General features: G+C 57.3%; 1 protein-coding gene across 1 annotated transcript; it reads left to right on the top strand.

The window, feature by feature from the left end:
• Nucleotides 1-12,476: 12,476 nt before the first annotated feature.
• SP6 (Sp6 transcription factor) lies at nt 12,477-14,841 on the top strand. The gene has a single exon (XM_040640740.1). The coding sequence runs from the start codon at nt 13,615-13,617 to the stop codon at nt 14,743-14,745; it is 1,131 nt and encodes a 376-aa protein (XP_040496674.1). The 5' UTR covers nt 12,477-13,614; the 3' UTR covers nt 14,746-14,841.
• The last annotated feature ends 3,766 nt before the right edge of the window (nt 14,842-18,607 follow it).

Genomic DNA, 18,607 nt, shown 5'->3' with positions numbered 1-18,607 from the left:
CCTGCCTGCCCCTCCTTCCACCATCCATCCTACTTCCACTCATCCACTCAACTCCAATGCCCTCATGGAGTGCCGGGCCCCATTCCGAGCCCCGGGGATGGAATGGACAGAAGCCCGTGTCTCCCTGCAGCTTCCATTTGAGTCAGGAGTGTGTCAGAGACAGAGGGAAGGGACTGTGGCCAGCACGTGCCTGGAACAGAGTAAGCGCTCACAGATATTTGCTGAATGAGTGACTAAATGCCCGGGGTGAATCAGAGGCGACACACAACAGTTCAGCTGGTGAGGAGAAAGCAGAATCCCTTGGTTAACCCCTCCGCTGCCATGCCCTGCCTCCCCGCTCCCTGCCTTTCCCGGGAGCCCTCCCGCCAGGGTCCCAACTGAGGGTGTGAAGGGGCAGCTGGCTGCGCGGGGAGCAGGCGGGTGCCGGGCTCTGGGGCTGCCAACCTGGCACCGCTGCTTGGCGCTGGGCGCCCTCTAAAACAACACACTTCATGTCTCTAATTCGGCACTTCCTGTTTGCTTGATATTATCTCAGGGCCTTGAAGCCCACAGGCCCAATCAGAGACGGGGCAAAGGGCAGGAGCTTTTTGGGGGGGGGGGAGGGAGAGGCAAGGCTTCTCCCCTGGAGGTTTCTAAGCTGTGCCTGAGGGCAACCGGCCAGAGGTCTGAGGTCTAACTAATGCTCCCGGGCATTCCAGAAGGAGCGCCCACACTACAGGAAGTTCCTAGATCCTGGGTTCTAGTCATCCTGGGTTCTTGGGTCAATGACACCCCTGCTCCCCTAGGACTCTTGACTTCCTGAACCCTGCCGTAGAGGGAGAATTCGTGGTGGAAATCACCAAGCTTCCCTGCCCTCTCTACCTCATTGCCAACATGCCTGGGAAGTTCTTCTTGATGTCTAACCTAAGTACCTTTCACTAGCCTTTAGGGAATAGCTCTGATTCGGGGTGAATCAATATTGTAGGCGCTTTACAGATGAACCTTCTTCCAGATTTCAAAGTCTCCCTGGAACGAGCTGTCTCTCCTAGAAACAGCCCCTCACCCTGAGTGTGTCTACTATGCCAGGCATCGGGATGGCTGTCCTGTGGGTGGTAGGATCGGGGCAAATTCCAGACAGGCCCCCACCCCGGCCAGAGGGGCAGCCTCTGCCACCCCCAGAGCTCCAGGTAATAACCCAGGGGCCACGCCAGGCTCGCCAGCACCTGAGCCACCGGCAGCAGATAATGATGGGGGAGCTGGGCAGGCAGAGCCAACCCTCAATCAGGAAGCAAATTAAAAAGGGGAGGAATCTCCCAGACAGACCACAACAATGAGACCGGCCCCCTTTCCAGGGCACTGCCCGCCCTCCCCACTACCCGCCTGACTTTGCCTGCCAGGTCCTGATACCAAGGCCTCCCCTCTAATTCCCCTTCTCAAGGGATCCTGCTGGAGGTTCCCTGGGAGACCCTGGTTGTGGGTTGGTGGCAGTGCCCAACTGGCCAGGGCATGGGATTCGGGGCCTCTCAGTGCCTTGTCTGCCAGCCTGATCTTGGATTCCTGAAAGGACACTGGGCACAGTGGGGGGGGGGGGTGAAAGAGGAAAGGTCAAGGCATGCTTATCGTGCAGCGTCTTGATGTCTATAAGGCAATCGATGGGTGACCGTGACAACGAGATTTATAGAGAACCCACCAACCTCCTGCCTGGCAACCCTTATCCTCCGCAAAGGATGCAAATAAGTCCATATATTTACTGTACCCTCCTTACTAGTCACTGTATGAGATGCTGGGCGGGGGGCGTACAAAGGTGACCAGAGAATGACCAGAAAAAATTCCAACCTCCCAAGGGGCCCACAGTCTGACACACACACAACTAATTCTATCACCCATCAGTGTTAAGCCCTCTGTATTTTAGGACTCTGGGACACAGAAAAGGGTAACTTGGAGAGCAGCAGAAGACTTCCTGGAGGAGGGGGACATATGAGGGGGCTTCAAAGGATCAATAGCAGCTCCCAGGCAGAGAAATGAGGAAGAGCATTTCAGACAAGGAGCAGAATGTGTCCTAAGAATGTGTGGACAGGGGCACCTGGGTGACTCAGTCAGTTAAGTGACCAACTCTTGATTTCAGCTCAGGTCACGATCTCGGTCAGGATCCTGAAATTAAGCCCTGAGTCAGGCTCTGCACTCAGTGGGGAGTCTGCTGGGATTCTCTCTCCCCCCTGCCCTTCCTCCCCCTCTAAAATAAATAAATAAATAAATAAATCTCAAAAAAAAAAAAAAAAAAGAAAAACGTGTGGACAACAAGGATAGAGTAGAAGCCCCCTGTGGCGGGGACCTGGGGAGGGAGAGGGGCGAGGCTGGAAGGGGGCTGAGATCAGATGGGGAATGGGGCTTACCTTCCAGGCGGAAGGGTATGGACTTTCTCCTGTAGGTAATGGGAAGCTATTGAATGTTTTTGAGCTGAGGCATGACCTAATCCTCACCCTGGTGAGGATTTTAAGTGCCCACAGAGGGACAAAGGGGACGCTGCTGCTTCTGCCTCTGCTCTCCTCCACGGCTGCCGGCCTGCCAGTTCTTTCTCCCGGCTGCCGCTCTCTTTGCTCCAAACCTCCAACTCATTGCTCCAAGCAGGCTGACAGGACAGGGCAGAGGCCTTCACCATCCCTCAGCTCTCACCCAAGCTCTGCAGGTCCCAGACATCCTGCTGGGTCCTTCCACGTCCATCACACAAGCAGGGGCCAGGGTCAGGGAGGGCGGCAGGGTGTGTGTGTGTGTGTGTGTGTGCGCGTGTGTGTGTGTGCGCACACGAGCGTGCACGTGTGTGACCAGCCGGAAAGCCGGGCTCACTTCCTTCATGAATCTTTGGGTTTCACGGCCTCTGTTGTGTCTTCCCACCTGACCCAGCCTTCCGCCCTCACTGCTACCCTCCCTAACTGAGGAGCTTCCGGAAGCCTTGCTTCCAGGGAAACATTTTTCTAATTCACTCAGCTGTGGCTTATCCACCTTTTTCAGAAAAAGGTGCCAGGCGGAGTGCCATGGCACGAAAAAGACTGCCCCTGCCCTCCAGGAGCCTACTGACCGGTGGCAAAGATAAGAACACAACTCCAAGGAAATGGGGCATGTGGCAATCAGTACTTGGGGAGTTCTGAGGAGCAGCGCCCGTGATGTGCTAATAAGGGAAGACCTCACTGGAGAAAGCAGGCTTGGAGCCAGGAGCGGGAAGGCTGATACGCTTTCCTGGGGCAGAGTAAGGCAGCAGGGGTGAAAAGAGTAAGCAAAAGTAGGAAGGCTGGACGCGTTTGGTGGCTGGACATGCTGGGCTGGGTTTGACCAAGGACCAGTGGAAGTGGAGATGGCAAAGGGGATGGAGGCCAAATTGGGGGGGGGGGCGTGTTGAAGGTCCCAGGTAGCACTGGGGAGCCACTGGAGGTGTTTGAGACGGAGAGGGCCAGGCCGGAGTGGCATTTCAGCATGATTCATGTTACTGGTTTAAAGGACAACTTAGCTGGTTGGGTAAGAAGTGGCAGAAACCCCAGAAGAGACCTGAAAACTATTCCAGAAGAGAAGGAATTCCTGTCACCAAGTGGACACGTCCCTAGAATTTTCACAGACCAGCGCCCACTTCCAATGGTCCTTCCTCCACTCGACACATACTTATTAAGCACTTACTAAGTCCCAGGAGCCATTTTAGGCCCTTTCTTCATTCCCTCCTCCATCTTGCTGACTTTTGGATGAGAAGACAAAGGTAAACTTTCACCCACGGCCCCTGGGGGACTTCAGCCCAGCCTCCTCATCTCTGCTCAAACTAATCCAGTAGCTTCGGTCTTTGGAGCAGTATATGGGGAAAAAAGGAGGGAACCACATCCAGGGAGGGTTTGTGGGGTGGCGTGAGGTAGGAAAGTTGGAGGGCAGGAGGGTGAGCAGCTGGGGCAGCAGAAAGCTGTTGGCGAACGGGAAGAGCAAAGTTGACCACGGAGTGTGGCGGAGACAGAGACAGGGTGCGTGGGGGAGGGAGGCTGGGCAAGGAGGAGAAAGACAGAGGACCAGAAGGAGGCAGGCCTCTGGGAGGGGATGGGGGCCCAGGAGGGAGGGAGGAAGGGACAAACCGGAGAGCTGGAGGAGGAAGTAGAGTCTTAGTCACTAGAGGTGGGTGAGGGAGGAGGTGGGGGCTGGGAGGCGAGGGCAGAGGAAATGGGCCCAGGCGCTGGAGACAAAAGTCTGGGAGTCTGAGCCCCTGAGGAGCCACCTGGAAGGTGCAGGCAGCGGCAAACATCAAACTTGGGATCCAGGGTTGGCTCTGGGAACGACTGCAGTGGGGGAGGGGGTGGCTCCGGGGGGAGCTGAGAGCAAGAGAGGGGCCTGGATGCTCCATTAACCCGCTGGCCTTGGCGTCCTCCAGCACTCCTCCCCTTCCCTCCGCGGCCCAGAAGCGACTCCGGAGCCCCACCCCCGGGCACAGAGCTCTGGGCCCCGCTGTGCCCACCACTGGCAGGCCTACCTCATCTCTCCCTCCCACCCCTCATCGGTGGTGGGAAAGCGCGTTGTTCGGTTGTTCCGGAGGTGCGAACAGAAGAGGAAAGGGGGTCCCCTGCCAAATAGGGTCTGGGTCGTGTTGCTAGCTCCTCTCTCCGCAAACTAGTCAGGGTCTCCATACACCCTTTACTGATCCAGAGGCTGGGGGAAGGGGTGCGGGCCAGCAGGTCCAGGTCAAGGACTGAGTCTTTTTCTTCCCTCCCAACTTCCCCCCACCCCAAGTTTCTCCCATCTTTTGGACTGGACCTGCTACCTAAGCATATGGAACCGATTGAAAGAATTTGTATGCTCACCTTATAATTTATGCAAATCAACTCTGTAATTAACTATAATTTGGAGGCATCCTTTGGTATTTGAGACATTTATCCATGAGGAAATGCCCTAGTGATAATGCTCCCGTATTAACATTATTTACTCCACCTGTGTGGTCTCCCCAGCTTGTTTCCCCCCCTCACTCTGATTTTCTGGCCTGGAAGGTGGGGAGGAACAGGGAAGCCCGTCCCTGGAGGCTGCCACAGTCCTGACGCCTGGGTTCTCCCAGGGAGCTGTGCTGGCCCTGGCATCCCAACTTGGCCTAGGATTGAAGGAAGGGGTGCAGCTCTGCCTCCGAAGTCCCCTGCCACTCTACTCTCTCCTGCCTCATGGGTAGCTCTCTGCTGAGCTTTTTAGTGCTCTTACAGGCTTCAGTGTTCTCATCTCTGAAATGGGGAGAGGAAGGACCTGTCAGGGCCTTTACAGGGTAATTACTGAAAAGCTAATGAAGGGACTGGGAATCCCCAGTCTAGAGTTTTCTGGGGGTGTAGGGGGAGGGGCAGGACAAGAGTTCAGGATGAAGGCTCCCTGACTCACCCTGCGCTAGACTCGGTGGGGGAGGTAGCATGCAAGGCTTGGGTCACTGGGTTCTGTGTGCACATGGAGGGGTGCACAGCAGTGGCTGTCCTGGCACCAGAGGTGCTGGGCTAGGGCTGAGCGTGAGAGGTGACCCCTTGAAAAGTCTCCAGGCCACTCTCCGATGTGGGTCAGAATTGCTAGCTTCAGAGGGCTCTGGGAAACCGGTCTTATTGTTTCATCTCCTTTCTCCTTCCTGGTCTGTTGTCCCCTCTGCTCCAGGACATGTTCCTGTTAGCCAACATGCCTAACCTTACAACCACCCTAAGATTAAGTTCATATAAATGTTGGGGACGTGGGGCCACCACCTAAATTCCCCGCCAGGCCCCATCTCCCTTTCCAGGCCATATTCCCAGCCTCTTCCCTCTCCTGGAGTCCCAGGATTCCTGAACTGTCTGTAAAAGTTCTTGGCTGGGCTCTGCCTCTGGTCTTAGGTGACCTCTTTTTGTCCAACCGAAGCTGTCCCACCCCATCTGAAGTTGGGGAGACGGTCTTTCCACCCCATTTCACAATGAGAGATCCCAGATCCAAAGAGTGGATTACTTTGGATCCTGGGGGTTCCAAGTTGGAAAGTATCTGAAAAGGGGATGAGGGAAAGGACAATAGAGGCTCCAGCAAAGGCAGGAGAGACCCGTCTGAACAGTCTTCTCTGATGGGGAGCTCTGCAGGGAGGGACTGGCTAGAAGGGGGTGTGTGTGTTTCAAGTCTTAAAAGTGGTACTTCTTTCTTTCCCACCAAATCCACAGAGAAAACCTCTGAAGGAGGGAGATGGAATGTGGAGAGTTCCAGCCATCGGAGATCTCTCCGCTGGATCCTGTGAGAACCACGTTGTCCCTCTCCCACTGCCTGTCTGACCTCTGAGGAGGGAAGGAGGGAAGGAAGTCCTGTTCCTCCATCCCCCACCCCCAGCTGCCTCCTCTAGCTGAAATCCTCCTTTCCTGGCAGACCTCAGAGACTCAGATCTCACCCCCTACCACTCCCCCAGGAGAGCCGGGGGCCACTGTTTCCTGGATTATCCTAAAAGCTTCCGAGCGGCCGTGAGGACTTGGCAGCAGCCCTGCCCGAGACTTTCACCTCCCCCTCTGGCTCTGGCTGTCGCCTCCTTTATAAAGTCTGGCTCTCCCATCACCCCCACTTGCCCCTCACTGCCGCTGCCAGCTCTGGGCTCCATGGACTGGTAAGAGGGGCTATTCCCTGTCCAGTTCAGGGGGCAAGAGGCTCAAGTCTCCACTCTAGAGGGGTCATCGAGAAGGGTTTGGAAGGCTCGATGCTCTCTGAATCTGGGAGGAGGAGATAAGAGGGAGAGCTTGGGGGGCTCTGTATGGAGAACCAAAGAGGATTCTTTTGGAGGTCTTTGGACTGGGCTGGGCTGAGATCTGGGGCAGAAGTGCAGTGTCATTAATCGACGACCAGGGGTTCCATTCTGAGAGAAAAGATGGGCAGGTATTAACAGACATACAGGGCACGCTCGCCACATGGACGTTCGTGCATGATAGGACACCTGCAGAAGCGATAAGGGAGAAGACTCCGTGCATATCCCGTGGGGAACTCCCTTTGTGATGGAGGAGAGGGGACAGCCAGCCCACCTCCAAGTCCCTGGTACACAGAGGCACGATGGGTACACACACGCAAGTGTAGACACACACACAGAGCCCAGCACACGAACGCACTAGCCTCAGCCGGCTTCATCTTTTGGACTGAAAACAGATGTGGAAGCTAGTGATATTTGGATTTATAATAGAATTAATGTCCAGGGTAGTGCCCGGCCCTAGATAAACCCTCAGTGAGTGTCGGCTAAATGAATACAGATGAATGAAAGAGAACCATGTTGGCCCCAGCTCTGGATTCTGTCCAGTTTCCTAGGAACACGGGAGAGGAGAACGGGAAGGAGGAAGGAAAGGAGGAATGTGTTGGGGTCCAGATCATTAGTTTGCAGGTTTCCAAGTGTGGCCTGAAGGTGGGGGTGGGAAGTGGAGAAGAATCGTGAACAACCTGGAGTTAGGGGACTGGGGTTCTGGTCCCTGATCTGCTTCCAACTTTCCGATGACTTTGAGCTACTTGCCTCTCTGTTCTGGGGTTCAGTTTCCCTACCAGTAAAATGAGGACTTGCACTAGACCATTTTTATAGGCAAACCAGCTTTGATATTTTCCTAGTGCAGTCTCCACAGGACAATGAGTTTTATAAGGGACCACAGATAGAGCTGTGACTTGTCCCAGCAATCCAAGACGGGACCAGTTTGTCCTATTAAAGGCAGGATCATGGATAGCTTTGATCTGGAGATCAGTTAAGAATGAGATCCCCTTCACCTTCAGCAACTAGGAAAGCCGGGGCCAGCACTGCTGCCCTAGCGAGGCCAGATGCAGTGGCAGGCGGAACAGGGCTTTGGAGCCTGACAGATCTGGACTCAGTTTCCTTCTCTGTCTCGTTTAATAGCTCTGTAATCTTGGGCAGGTCACTGAACTTCTTTGATCCTTGGCAGAATTCCTCCTCTGTATGATGGGAATAAGAAAAATAACAACTTTGCTGCATGCCCATAGAATTTGAGAGATATTTGTGTAAAGCGCCTGGAACATAGTAGGTGCTCAATAAACAAATGGTGGTCATGATGACCATGGAGCCTAACCTGTTCCAGGTGCAGAATGACTGCTGAGTATACATGAGGTGTGAGAAGAGGGGTGGCAGGGTTGGACACTTGTGGCAAAATCTATTTATCCCTTTGGGGGAATGAGGGAGAAAGACCAGAAATGGCCCAAGTCCTGAGCAAAATCTGCTCGTGTGGGAGATGTGGTGGGCAGCATTGTTCAATTTCGAGAAGACATTAAGAGGTACTGGGCAGGGGTGATGTTGGCAGTCTAGTCAACATCAGACCAGGGGCACTGTTTAGTAGGAAACCATCTGGCAGGTGGAAATTGGAAGGGACTGGAATCAGAAGAAGGAAAGTAGAGGGGGGCCTGGAAAGAAGATAGTACCCCGAGTCAGAGGCAGAAAGCTAGGCAGGGGGGCTCCTGGGTGGCACAGCGGTTAAGCGCCTGCCTTCGGCTCAGGGCGGGATCCCGGTGTTATGGGATCGAGCCCCACATCAGGCTCTTCCGCTATGAGCCTGCTTCTTCCTTCCCACTCCCCCTGCTTGTGTTCCCTCTCTCGCTGGCTGTCTCTATCTCTGTCGAATAAATAAATAAAATCTTTTAAAAAAAAAAAGAAAAAAGAAAGCTAGGCAGGGCAGGAAAGGAGGATGGCTGAATTTTTTGAGACAACCATATTAGGAACCACAGGCAGATGGAGGGTCTTTGCTCCTGGGAACCTAGGTGGCTGCCAGTCAGAGTGGGATGAGGTTAAAGGGGGCCTGGGATGAAAGTGGGGTGGGAAGCCTACCATCCAGGGGCTGGACCCCTTTCCCTGTTGCTTTTCAGGGAAAGACGGAAGGAGCCAAGAAGATAAGATAACCTGGTGCCTAGAAAAAAAATGGGAGGGGGGACTCAGATCCCTGCTCAGATCCCGTAAGAGCAGTAGTTTCAGGAATAGCCAGAAGGCCAGTGGGCTGCCGGGGAGAAGGAGGCAGAGAAGCCTACGGGTCCCATCAGACTTAACACAGGAGCCTGAGTCACAGGCTCCGCTCTGGACGTGGCTGTGAACAGAGTGAACAGAGATAAAACCACGTCGCTAGAGAGCTGTCGATGTGGCAGTGGCCGCAAAGATCCCGAGCGATTCTTGAGAATCTGCAGCACCGGGGTGGTAGCGGCCGGAAGAAGGAAATTCTACTGATCAGAAAGCACAATCCCTGACATTCCGGCAGCTCCTCCAGGCTTCCCAAGCACCTGTCTTTTATCCTGCAGGGCAACTGCTCTAATTGCATTTTAACCCAGAGGGAAACTGAGGCTCAGAGCAACCTGACCCAGGAGATCAGCTTAGCAAGTCCAGGGCCGGGGCGAGAATTTAGGTCCACCAACTTCTTTCCAAAGATCTTGTGAATATACCTTAATCCAACAAACATTTGCTGGGAACCCCACTTGTTTAATAACTATAACAACATCTTCCCTTTACTGTGAGCTTACCAGGGGCTAAGTATTTTAGGTACATCAATTCCTTTAAGCCCCAGGAAAGTCTCCCAGCTTGAACTCAGGTGGCCGGGATGAGGAAATTGAGTCTTAGAAAAGAGGGAGATGAACCGACGAATCAGACATTGACTCTGGATATAAGACCGTGTGTGTTTGGGGGGAAAACCACGCAGGCAAAGAGGCTGATTTTCAAGGGGCTTGTGGATTGAGTTTAGTCGTTTTGTAGTGGCACTTCGAGTATGTCCCCAACGGAAATTCGAGCCGGGTAAAGCAACGGTGGTGGAATTGAGGCTGTAGAGGTGAGATTGAATCATCCTAAACTCTGGTCCTGCCGTGCGTAATAGACTGTCAATAAAAAAAAAAAAAAAAAACGAAATTTAAAAAGCCGATGGCAAAGCGCGACGGGAAAGCCAAACGGCGCAAAGAAAAAAAATATGGAAATCGATCAGAATTCCCCTGCTAGAAAGAAGTCACTTCGGGAAGTCAAGGCGGCGGGGAAGGGAGCATCGGACTACGGGGCGCACAGGCCGCCGGGGAGGAGAAGGAGGAACTCCTCTAGCCACCCGCGCTCGATATCTCGACCAAGTGGGACCTTGAGAGAAGTTTTTCGGTGGGCGCCGTGAGCGCCCTGAAATTTTGCCAGAATGTTGCATTGTGTACGTGCATTTGTTTTCCTTAAAGGAACCCCAGACTCTTTCCCAAACATAAGAACCTTGGGTTTAGACATTCAGGTGAGAATCGTGGCAAAGGGTCGAGCAATTCTTTCCAGAAGTGTCCCTTCCCAGGGCCATTCAGGCGCCTACCCTAGCTTTCAGAGCCGGGTGTGCAGGGGAGCAAAGGTGGCAGGGCGTCCGAGGCTGAGCAGCTCCCGGACCGAGGGGGGCGCGTATTTGAGAGATGGACTTAAGATGCTCGGGGGTTGCTACCCAAGGGGAGATGGGGGGTGAGAGTTGAGGAGGCCCGGGAGAGGAACAGGGGCAGGCAGAAAAGGGCAAGTGGGAGAGCAGGGGAGCGGGCAGAGGAGAAGAAGTCACCCGAAAAAGCCGAGTTGCCGCAGAGGGAGAGGCGGAAAGCCCGGGCGAAAAAGCCGGGGGAGGGTGGTGGTGGTGGTGGAGAGAAGAGGAGGGGGGAATGGTGAAGGAGGGCGGCAGCCCAAAGTTCTCACGGCCTAGGCCTGGGGTAGACCGGACACATCCTTGGCGCTCAGTCCTGTTTCCCTTTCCTCTCGGTACCCGGGGCAGCGCCGCCCGGCCGGGCGAGTGGGTCGAGCGGGTAGGAAGCCAGCGGCGCCCAAGGGACGCTCCTAATCGCCCCGAGGACCCGCCCCCTTCTCCAGGCCCGCAGGGTCTGAGTCCTGCGTCCCCCGCCAGACCCAGCCGGCTCCGGGGCAGTTTTGCACCCGAGGGGCGGGTCTCGGAGCCTGGGAAACGCTCCGCCCAGGACCCCCGCCAGGGGAGCGGAGGGGCCGGGGAGGAGCGAGGGAGGGGCGGGAGGCGACCTAGTTAGCGAGCCCGCCCCCTCTTCGCCGGCCTGGCCGCTCGGGCCTCCCGTCCGGCCGAGCCCGCAAGGGTTAAAGGCGGCGGCAGGTGAGGTGGGCGGGGCCACGGACTCGGGGGGAAAAAGGAGCGCAGGGCTGAGGATGAAGGCAGAGAGCGCGGGTGAGTCACGGGCGGAGCTGGCCTCGCTCGCTCGCTCGCTCCCTGGCTCCCGCCCGCCCGCCCTCCCGCCGGCCCTCCGCCCCTCCTCCGCCGCCCGCCGCCAGCCGCAGGGTCTGGTCGCGGCTCCCGCTCGTCTTCTGCTCCTGCCCCTCGCCGCTGGAGAGCCCGCCGGCGCGCAGGGCCCATGAGCGCCCGTCGGTAGCGCGCCAGCCTGCCGTGCCCGGGTTCCGAGCGCAGCCTCGAGGTAGGAGCCAGGGTCGGGGCGGCGAGGGGTGCGCGCTCCGGGGATCCCCTCGGAAAGATGAGTCCCGAACTCGCCGCAGCCTCCGGCGGCCTTGGGGGAGGTGGTCCTAAAGAATCAGAGGGGGCTTAGAGCCCCGGCCGAGCGACAACTGGGCCGAAGGGCGAGACGAGGGACCGAGGAGGCTGAAAACCGGGGAAACTGGAGCAACTGGGACAACCGGAGTACTGGAACCTTGAGGACTGGGAGTACGGAAGTCCTGACCACCTGAGTGCGGGTGATCGGGAGAGGGAGACGGCGGAGGAGGGAAGAAGGGTGTCTCTGCCCAGCTTCCTGCGTTGGGGAGCGGGAAGCCGAGAGTGCGTGCCCTGCTGTCTCCCTTCCCGAAACCTTGCAGGCGGGCCATTGCGTCCCAGGGCTGGACTCCCTGGCTTTGCATCGGGAGAGGCCACCCTGGAGCCTGGGTGGTTAGCCTCTCCACCCCCTAGTCCCTGGGGCAATTCCCAGACGCCAAAAGCTATTAGGGTCCCAGGCCCCACGGCTCCCGCCCAGCCCCTTCTGGGCTGCCCCGCCTGGGCCCGAGGCTCCATTCCTGCTGCTTCACCCTGTTCCTTTCTTGTGGTAAGGCAGCCGGAGCCTGAGTAGGCGCCCCAGTCCCCCTCTGCCTCCCTCCCAAACTACCAGGGCCCCCGCTCTGGTCACAGAGGCCGAAGGTGGTAGGGTCAGCCCTGCTCTGGGAAGAAGTCCCTGACCTAAACCACTGCACCTCGTTCCCCACCATCAGAGAAGGCCAGGCGCACAGACTCCGCGCCTGAAGCACCAGGGCTCCCAGGCCTTGGGGAGAGGTGGTAGGTGGTGAGAGAAAGAGGACCTTCCGGTCACGGATAAGTGGTTAAGAAGGGGGTGGACGTCTTTAGGTTGCTGACAGTTTAGAGAAAGAAAGGGTTATGGATTGGGAACCCAGAGACCTGGTTCACAGGGGTACATACAGTACATATTGGTTGATTGAACAAGTAAATGAATGTCTGTTCAAGTCACTTCTCCAAATACTGCCTCAGTTTCCTCTTATTCTAAAGAAGAGGGTGGGCCTGTAGCAGTGGTTCTCAACACTTGGCTGCACATGGGAACCATCCGCAGAACTCCTAAAAAGGGGTCCATGCCGAGAATGCACCTCCTTATATAATCTGTTGGGGTAATTGGTAATTTCTGTGATTTTGGTTTTTCTTGTTGCCCTTCACTGTTCCCACTTTGACTCTGCATCCCTTACGCTGGTGACAATTTTACCTTCCTGAGCTCATTAGTAAGCTCTTCTATGGCTGACCCCCTTCTCTGGGGAAGCTGACCCCTCCCAGCTTCACATCTGAGCCTCCCCTAGGTGGGAGGAGGGCATGGGTAGCAGCCAGACAGCTAGCTGGCGCCTGTGTGGGTCAGGACAGGAGAGGAGGCTTAACTTTCTCTGGTGGGGAGACGAACGCTGGGAACTGGCACTGTGGCTGCCCCCCAGGGAGGCAAAGTCCCTGCCGGAGGGGAAGGGGTGGGGGCCAGGCATGGAAGTGGGTTTGGTGGGGCCATGGCAACCCAGCCAGGCAGAGAGCGGAGGCAAATGGTACAAAACAGTGAAACGCTCTTTCTCACTGAACATGCCTCAGGGATGGAATGAGGTCTCTTTCTCCAATGTCTCAGAACCTGCTTTGGGCTTTGGAAAGTCAGGTCACCTCCAGCTTTGAGTTTCAAAAACATACCACCACCCTCTCCTCATCTGTGTCCTGAGTTGAACTAGGGAAGCAGAGATGGGTCTTAAGTCCCCCATTGGGGGTGGCAGCCGGTCTGCAGGGGGTAAATGCCACCGCTCTTGGCGCTGGCCTGGGCACCAGGGGTGGGGATGGTTCTAGCACTGTGCTGTAGGTGTTATCTGACCTATCAGCCGGGGACCAGCCCAACTCTTGGGACGAGCTGGGTCCTGTAGGAGGGATCAGCTAGGAGAAGGTAGACTTCCCCCCTTGGCTGAGAACCTCACACCCTCAACCCTTGCTAGCACTCCCAAATTCTGTTTACTGGTCTTTAGTCCCCACTCAGAGGTGTGTTCCCCCTTTTCACGTGCGGGGCCCAGCCGCAGAGGAGGACTTTGCGGGGAGGGGATCTGGGTTAGGACTAAAAGTGAGCTGGTTACCTTCCTCACTCCACCTCTTCCTTGCCTCCTTTAGGTCCCACCTGAGGTGCCCCTGACCATCCCTGTTCCCCACCCCACTCCGGATCCCGGCAATGCTAACCGCTGTCTGCGGCTCTCTGGGCAGCCAGCACACGGACGCGCCTCACGCCTCCCCGCCGCGCCTCGACCTGCAGCCTCTCCAAACATACCAGGGCCACACGAGCCCGGAGGCCGGGGACTACCCCTCCCCGCTGCAGCCTGGAGAGCTGCAGAGCCTCCCGCTGGGCCCTGAGGTGGACTTCTCGCAGGGCTATGAGCTGCCGGGGGCCTCCTCTCGGGTAACCTGCGAGGACCTGGAAAGCGACAGTCCCTTGGCCCCGGGACCCTTTTCCAAGCTCCTGCAGCCGGACATGTCACACCATTACGAATCGTGGTTCCGGCCAACTCACCCGGGCACGGAGGATGGCTCGTGGTGGGACCTTCATCCGGGCACCAGCTGGATGGACCTCCCCCACACTCAGGGCGCGCTGACCTCACCGGGCCACCCCGGGGCGCTTCAGGCCGGCTTGGGGGGCTACGTCGGAGACCACCAGCTTTGCGCGCCGCCGCCCCACCCACACCCGCACCACCTCCTCCCGGCCGCCGGAGGGCAGCACCTCCTGGGGCCTCCCGACGGGCCTAAGGCCTTGGAAGCGGCCGCCCCGGAGTCCCAGGGGCTGGATTCCAGCCTGGATGGAGCAGCCCGGCCCAAAGGCTCCCGGCGGTCAGTGCCCCGCAGCTCCGGCCAGACCGTGTGCCGCTGCCCCAATTGCCTGGAGGCGGAGCGACTGGGGGCTCCGTGCGGGCCCGACGGCGGCAAGAAGAAGCATTTGCACAACTGCCACATCCCGGGCTGCGGGAAAGCCTACGCCAAGACGTCGCACCTGAAAGCGCACCTGCGCTGGCACAGCGGCGACCGTCCCTTCGTGTGCAACTGGCTCTTCTGCGGCAAGCGCTTCACGCGCTCCGACGAGCTGCAGCGCCACCTCCAGACCCACACGGGCACCAAGAAGTTCCCCTGTGCAGTCTGCAGCCGCGTCTTCATGCGCAGCGACCACCTGGCCAAACACATGAAAACCCACGAGGGCGCCAAAGAGGAGGCTGCCGGCGCGGCCACTGGCGAGGGCAAGGCCGGCGGAGCGGTGGAGCCCCCCGGGGGCAAAGGCAAGCGGGAGGCCGAGGGCGGCGTGGCTCCCTCCAACTGAGCTGCTCCGGTACCGCCCCCCACGCTGATCTCCCCTGGGGGCATCAGAAGAGATTCCTCCCCCCAGCCCCCCGGCCTGATGCCCTGGGGGGAGCGACTTGAGTCAGAGGAGAAGGTGGTTATTTATTGAGGGGGAGGGAAAGTGGTGCGGGGTCAGGGGGACCGGGCGCTAGGGGTTCTTTTAGTCTCTGGGGCTGGACGAGACGTGTTTGGCTGAGCTGGGCGGGGCTGCGCACGCCCCTCTGGCCTCCCCTTCCTCACTACTTCGCTCCTGTGCCCGGGCTGGGGGGGATGGGATGGGGTACCCCTACCGCGGCTGGAGGGCGGAGGGGACCTGCTGGAAGAGATGGCGCGTCCCCGGAGCAGAGAGGAGTGGGGCCGCCGCGGGCGCTGGGGATAGCTGTCTGGACACGTCCTCAGCGCCTGGGAACCGGGACATAAAAGCGCCTCCGGACCCGCCCTGCGGCCCAGGTCCCTTTCATCCCCCTTATAGTGCTTCTGTCCCTATGGTTTCCCGAGGGAGAGCTGAGGTGGGGTAGGGGAGACAGGGGTTCCCTTAGGGAGGGGTCTCTATTTGGTCGGGAGGGCTATCGGTGTAGAAATAACTCCTTTGATATGCCTCCTGGTTAACCCTTCCAAACCCTGACGGAACCATAAAGGAAGAGGAGAAGAGGCCAGAATCCCAGCCGGCTTCCCTGCCGGCTTCCCAGCCAGAGCAGTGGGGTGGAGGAGAGAGCTAGACTGGGAGGGGGAGGGCAAAATTCCCCTTCTAAAATGAGAGAAAGGGATTTGGTGAGGCAATGGAAGGAACTAACCCCTTACCTCTCTAACTCGGATTCAGTCCTTAACTCATGGTTTTTATGAAAAATAAAGTTCAGCGTAGTTCACATTCCCCATCTGTTACCTTATCTAGGTTTTCAAGGCAACCAGAAGCCCCAGCCCCCACCCTAGAATTGATGTCGTTTCTCATCCTGCATCCCCCACCCCCATCCTTTGCCTTCCCCCTTAGGGACGGAAGGAAGAGGGTTACCTGGGTTGCCTGGGGAGTAGGTGGGGTGTTCCAGCAGAGGGACCTCCAGGGGTCCCCACTCAGAGTGGAGGACTCTGCCCCTGCCCAGCCGGCTTCTACTCACTGAGAAGCTAAGTCCCACTCTTTTTTTTCTCTCCCCTCCCCTTTCTCTGCTGCCTGCAAGCCTTGCCCCTCCTGTAGAGTGTGTGTTAGGAGGCTCCTTTCTTTCCATCTCAGTTCTGGGCAGGGGGACTCCCCTTCCATATGAAGGAGGTGTTCTCCCACTGGAAGGGGTCTGCCTTCTGACGTGATGTCCAGGAAGCAGTTCCTGTCCCCTTCTTTAGATGCTAGAAATACATCCTGATTGTGATCTTGGAGTGGGGACTGGAGAGGGAAGAAGAGAGCCTAGCAGGGGTGGAGCCAGGCAAAGGGAAGGAAGCTGACAGGGGTAAGGATCTGGAACTAGTACCCCTTCTCAAGCTAGAGGTAGAGGCCCTAAGATTCCCTCTGACCTCCCTTGACCCCTTGCCCCTCTTTTCTCCACCCAGAGCCCTATGCGAGGATTAGTTGTGTATTGATTTTTAAGTTATAAGCAAAAGGTATTTTATTTAATATTAGGGCATGTGTGTGTGCATGTTGTTTGTACGTGTGTGTGTGTGTGTGTGTGTGTGTTTCTCTACTGAGCCTGGGGTCTCCAGCTAGAGAGACCCCACCTTGTTCACCCATCCAAGGTCCTAGGACTTAGGCCCACAGCATCTCTTCCTCCCTTGGGGATGCTGGAGCCCAGTCCCAGGACTGGGAACTAAATGGGAAGTGGGTCTGGGGTCTGGGTAGGAATATGCATTTGCATAGAAGGGAGCCCTTCTTAAAAGGGACAGGGTGACTCTCCCTGAGAGACTCATGGGCCTGGGGTAGTTTAAGAAGTAATGTTCTTTCTTTTTGCTCCCTCTTTTCCCTACCTCTTGCTACCCCAACCAGAGGTCCCTTTCCTTGCTGAGAGGGTTGGGGGCAGGAGAGAGCTGGCAGGGCCCACAGGTTGCCTGGCCAGGTGGAGAGAGGGGGAGAGAGGGAGGGCACCGTGGGTGTGGGATGCCTTTCTCCTCCACCCATCGAAACCAGCCACCCCCTCTCTGTGCCACCAGGACAGCCTTCCCCAGTGACCATTCTAAGGGGAACTCCCGAATGGGTGTTGGGGCGGTGGGGGGACACTGATGTTCCCCCTCTGGAGGCCTTGAGCTCTGAGGGTGTGGGTGAGGGCTTTGGATGGGTTTTCTTCTGCACCCCTCCTTTATAGATCTAGGTTGCTTGGCTGTCTACCCCCTTCTAGGCAGCCCCCTAGAGGAGAAATGTAGGATTTTTTTTTTCCTTTAACTGCTGTGAACCCACTTTGGGGGGGGAGGAGGAGGAAGAAACAGCCTGTGTTTTTTATGCCATAATAAAGTCATCAACCACATCATTGCTTCATTTGTCTTCCAGCTCTGGTTTCCTTTTTGACTCAGTGTCCCCCTGCAGTGAGGACCAGGCCGGCTGCAGGGTGGGGTGGACACTTCCTTTGATCAGCACCCCTGCTGCAGCCTCTCCTCCCTTTGTTTGGGGCCGAGCTGATGGAAGGGTCAGATCCTTCCCCAGGAGGTGGCTGGTGCGGGAGGAGGGAGGAGCTCCCTCAGGGTTGATAGCTGGGCTGACTGTCCCTGCCTGTGGATGAGAAGGTTCTAGATATTTCCTTCCTCCTCCACGTATAAGCCCCCTCTTTCCCCTCCCCTGCCAAGAACGCCGGTTCCCTGCGTTGCCAGAGAGAGCGAGAGAGCCAGCCTCCCGGCTTGGTCGGTCACCCCGCCCCCGTGGGGGTGTGATCGGTCCCTCTGGCTGTGAGTGAGGCGGGGGTGACTGACAGCGATTTCTTCACCCAGGATGATCGCTATCAGGGACAAGGCGATGAAAGGCAGCCAAGATATCTGATGGGCTCCCACCCAGCTGGAAAGTAGGAGGGAAGGACCCCGCTGTAACCCAGCTAGAGGGCCAGCCACAGTTACACAAACACAGTGCACAGCAACGCACCCTCGCTGGACCCACCAGGCGGCCTGGGATGTGCAGAAATGCCCACCGGCACACGCTCTCCCGGGTAAACGAGTAAAATGACTGCAATGAGTGAAAACCCTCGTGAGTCCAGAGGCCCAAAGCTAGGAAGGGTGACAGCGGAGCAGCTCGCGCTCCCAAGGGGCAGGCTAGCGTACTGTGTTCTTTCACCTTCCCAGCCGACATTTTGGCCACAATCGTAATCTTCCCTAGTCAGATTCCTGTTTCCCCATCCAGCCCTAACCCAATTTCCTGGAGCCAAATCTGGTACCTACGTTGGCTCATCCCATCACCTGTTTGGGAGAATCTGGGGTCACAAAGTTTAAGGCCACTTTGGGATGGGGGGGTGTCAGCATGATTTAGGGGTTACAGATGGAAGCTGACTGGTTTTGGGGGAGTAGCTCTTTGCTTTCTCTTGCTCCTGGATTTCGAAGCCCCAGAGGAGGAGGGGCAGGCCTGTGTTCCCGGGACCTCTTGCTGGCCCCACTCCATGGGGTGCCTCTTTTGTCTTCCTAGTTCTGCCGGAGTTAGACCCCAGGAACCTGGGGAGCCCTTTTCTCCTGTAGCCCATCGCTGCCCCCAGGGACAGGAGGGCAGCTGTGGGGCCGGCTGGGCCTGTCTGGGCAGGGCTGGGGCCACCCCTCCTCCCCTCGCAGCTCCTCCTGCTGACCTGCATTCTTAGCGGGGGCCTTTGGTGGGGCTCTGATGTTTGCTCACTGGCCCGCATTGGCAGTAATGCTGCTCGGCGAGCCTGCCTCCCCCCCCCCCCCCCCCCCCC

This window comes from Ursus maritimus, unplaced genomic scaffold (genome assembly GCF_017311325.1).
Source record: "Ursus maritimus isolate PB19 unplaced genomic scaffold, ASM1731132v1 scaffold_24, whole genome shotgun sequence".
NCBI lineage: Eukaryota > Metazoa > Chordata > Mammalia > Carnivora > Ursidae > Ursus > Ursus maritimus.
Note: the sequence above shows the minus strand (reverse complement) of the source record. Positions and strands in the feature narration are given on the sequence as shown.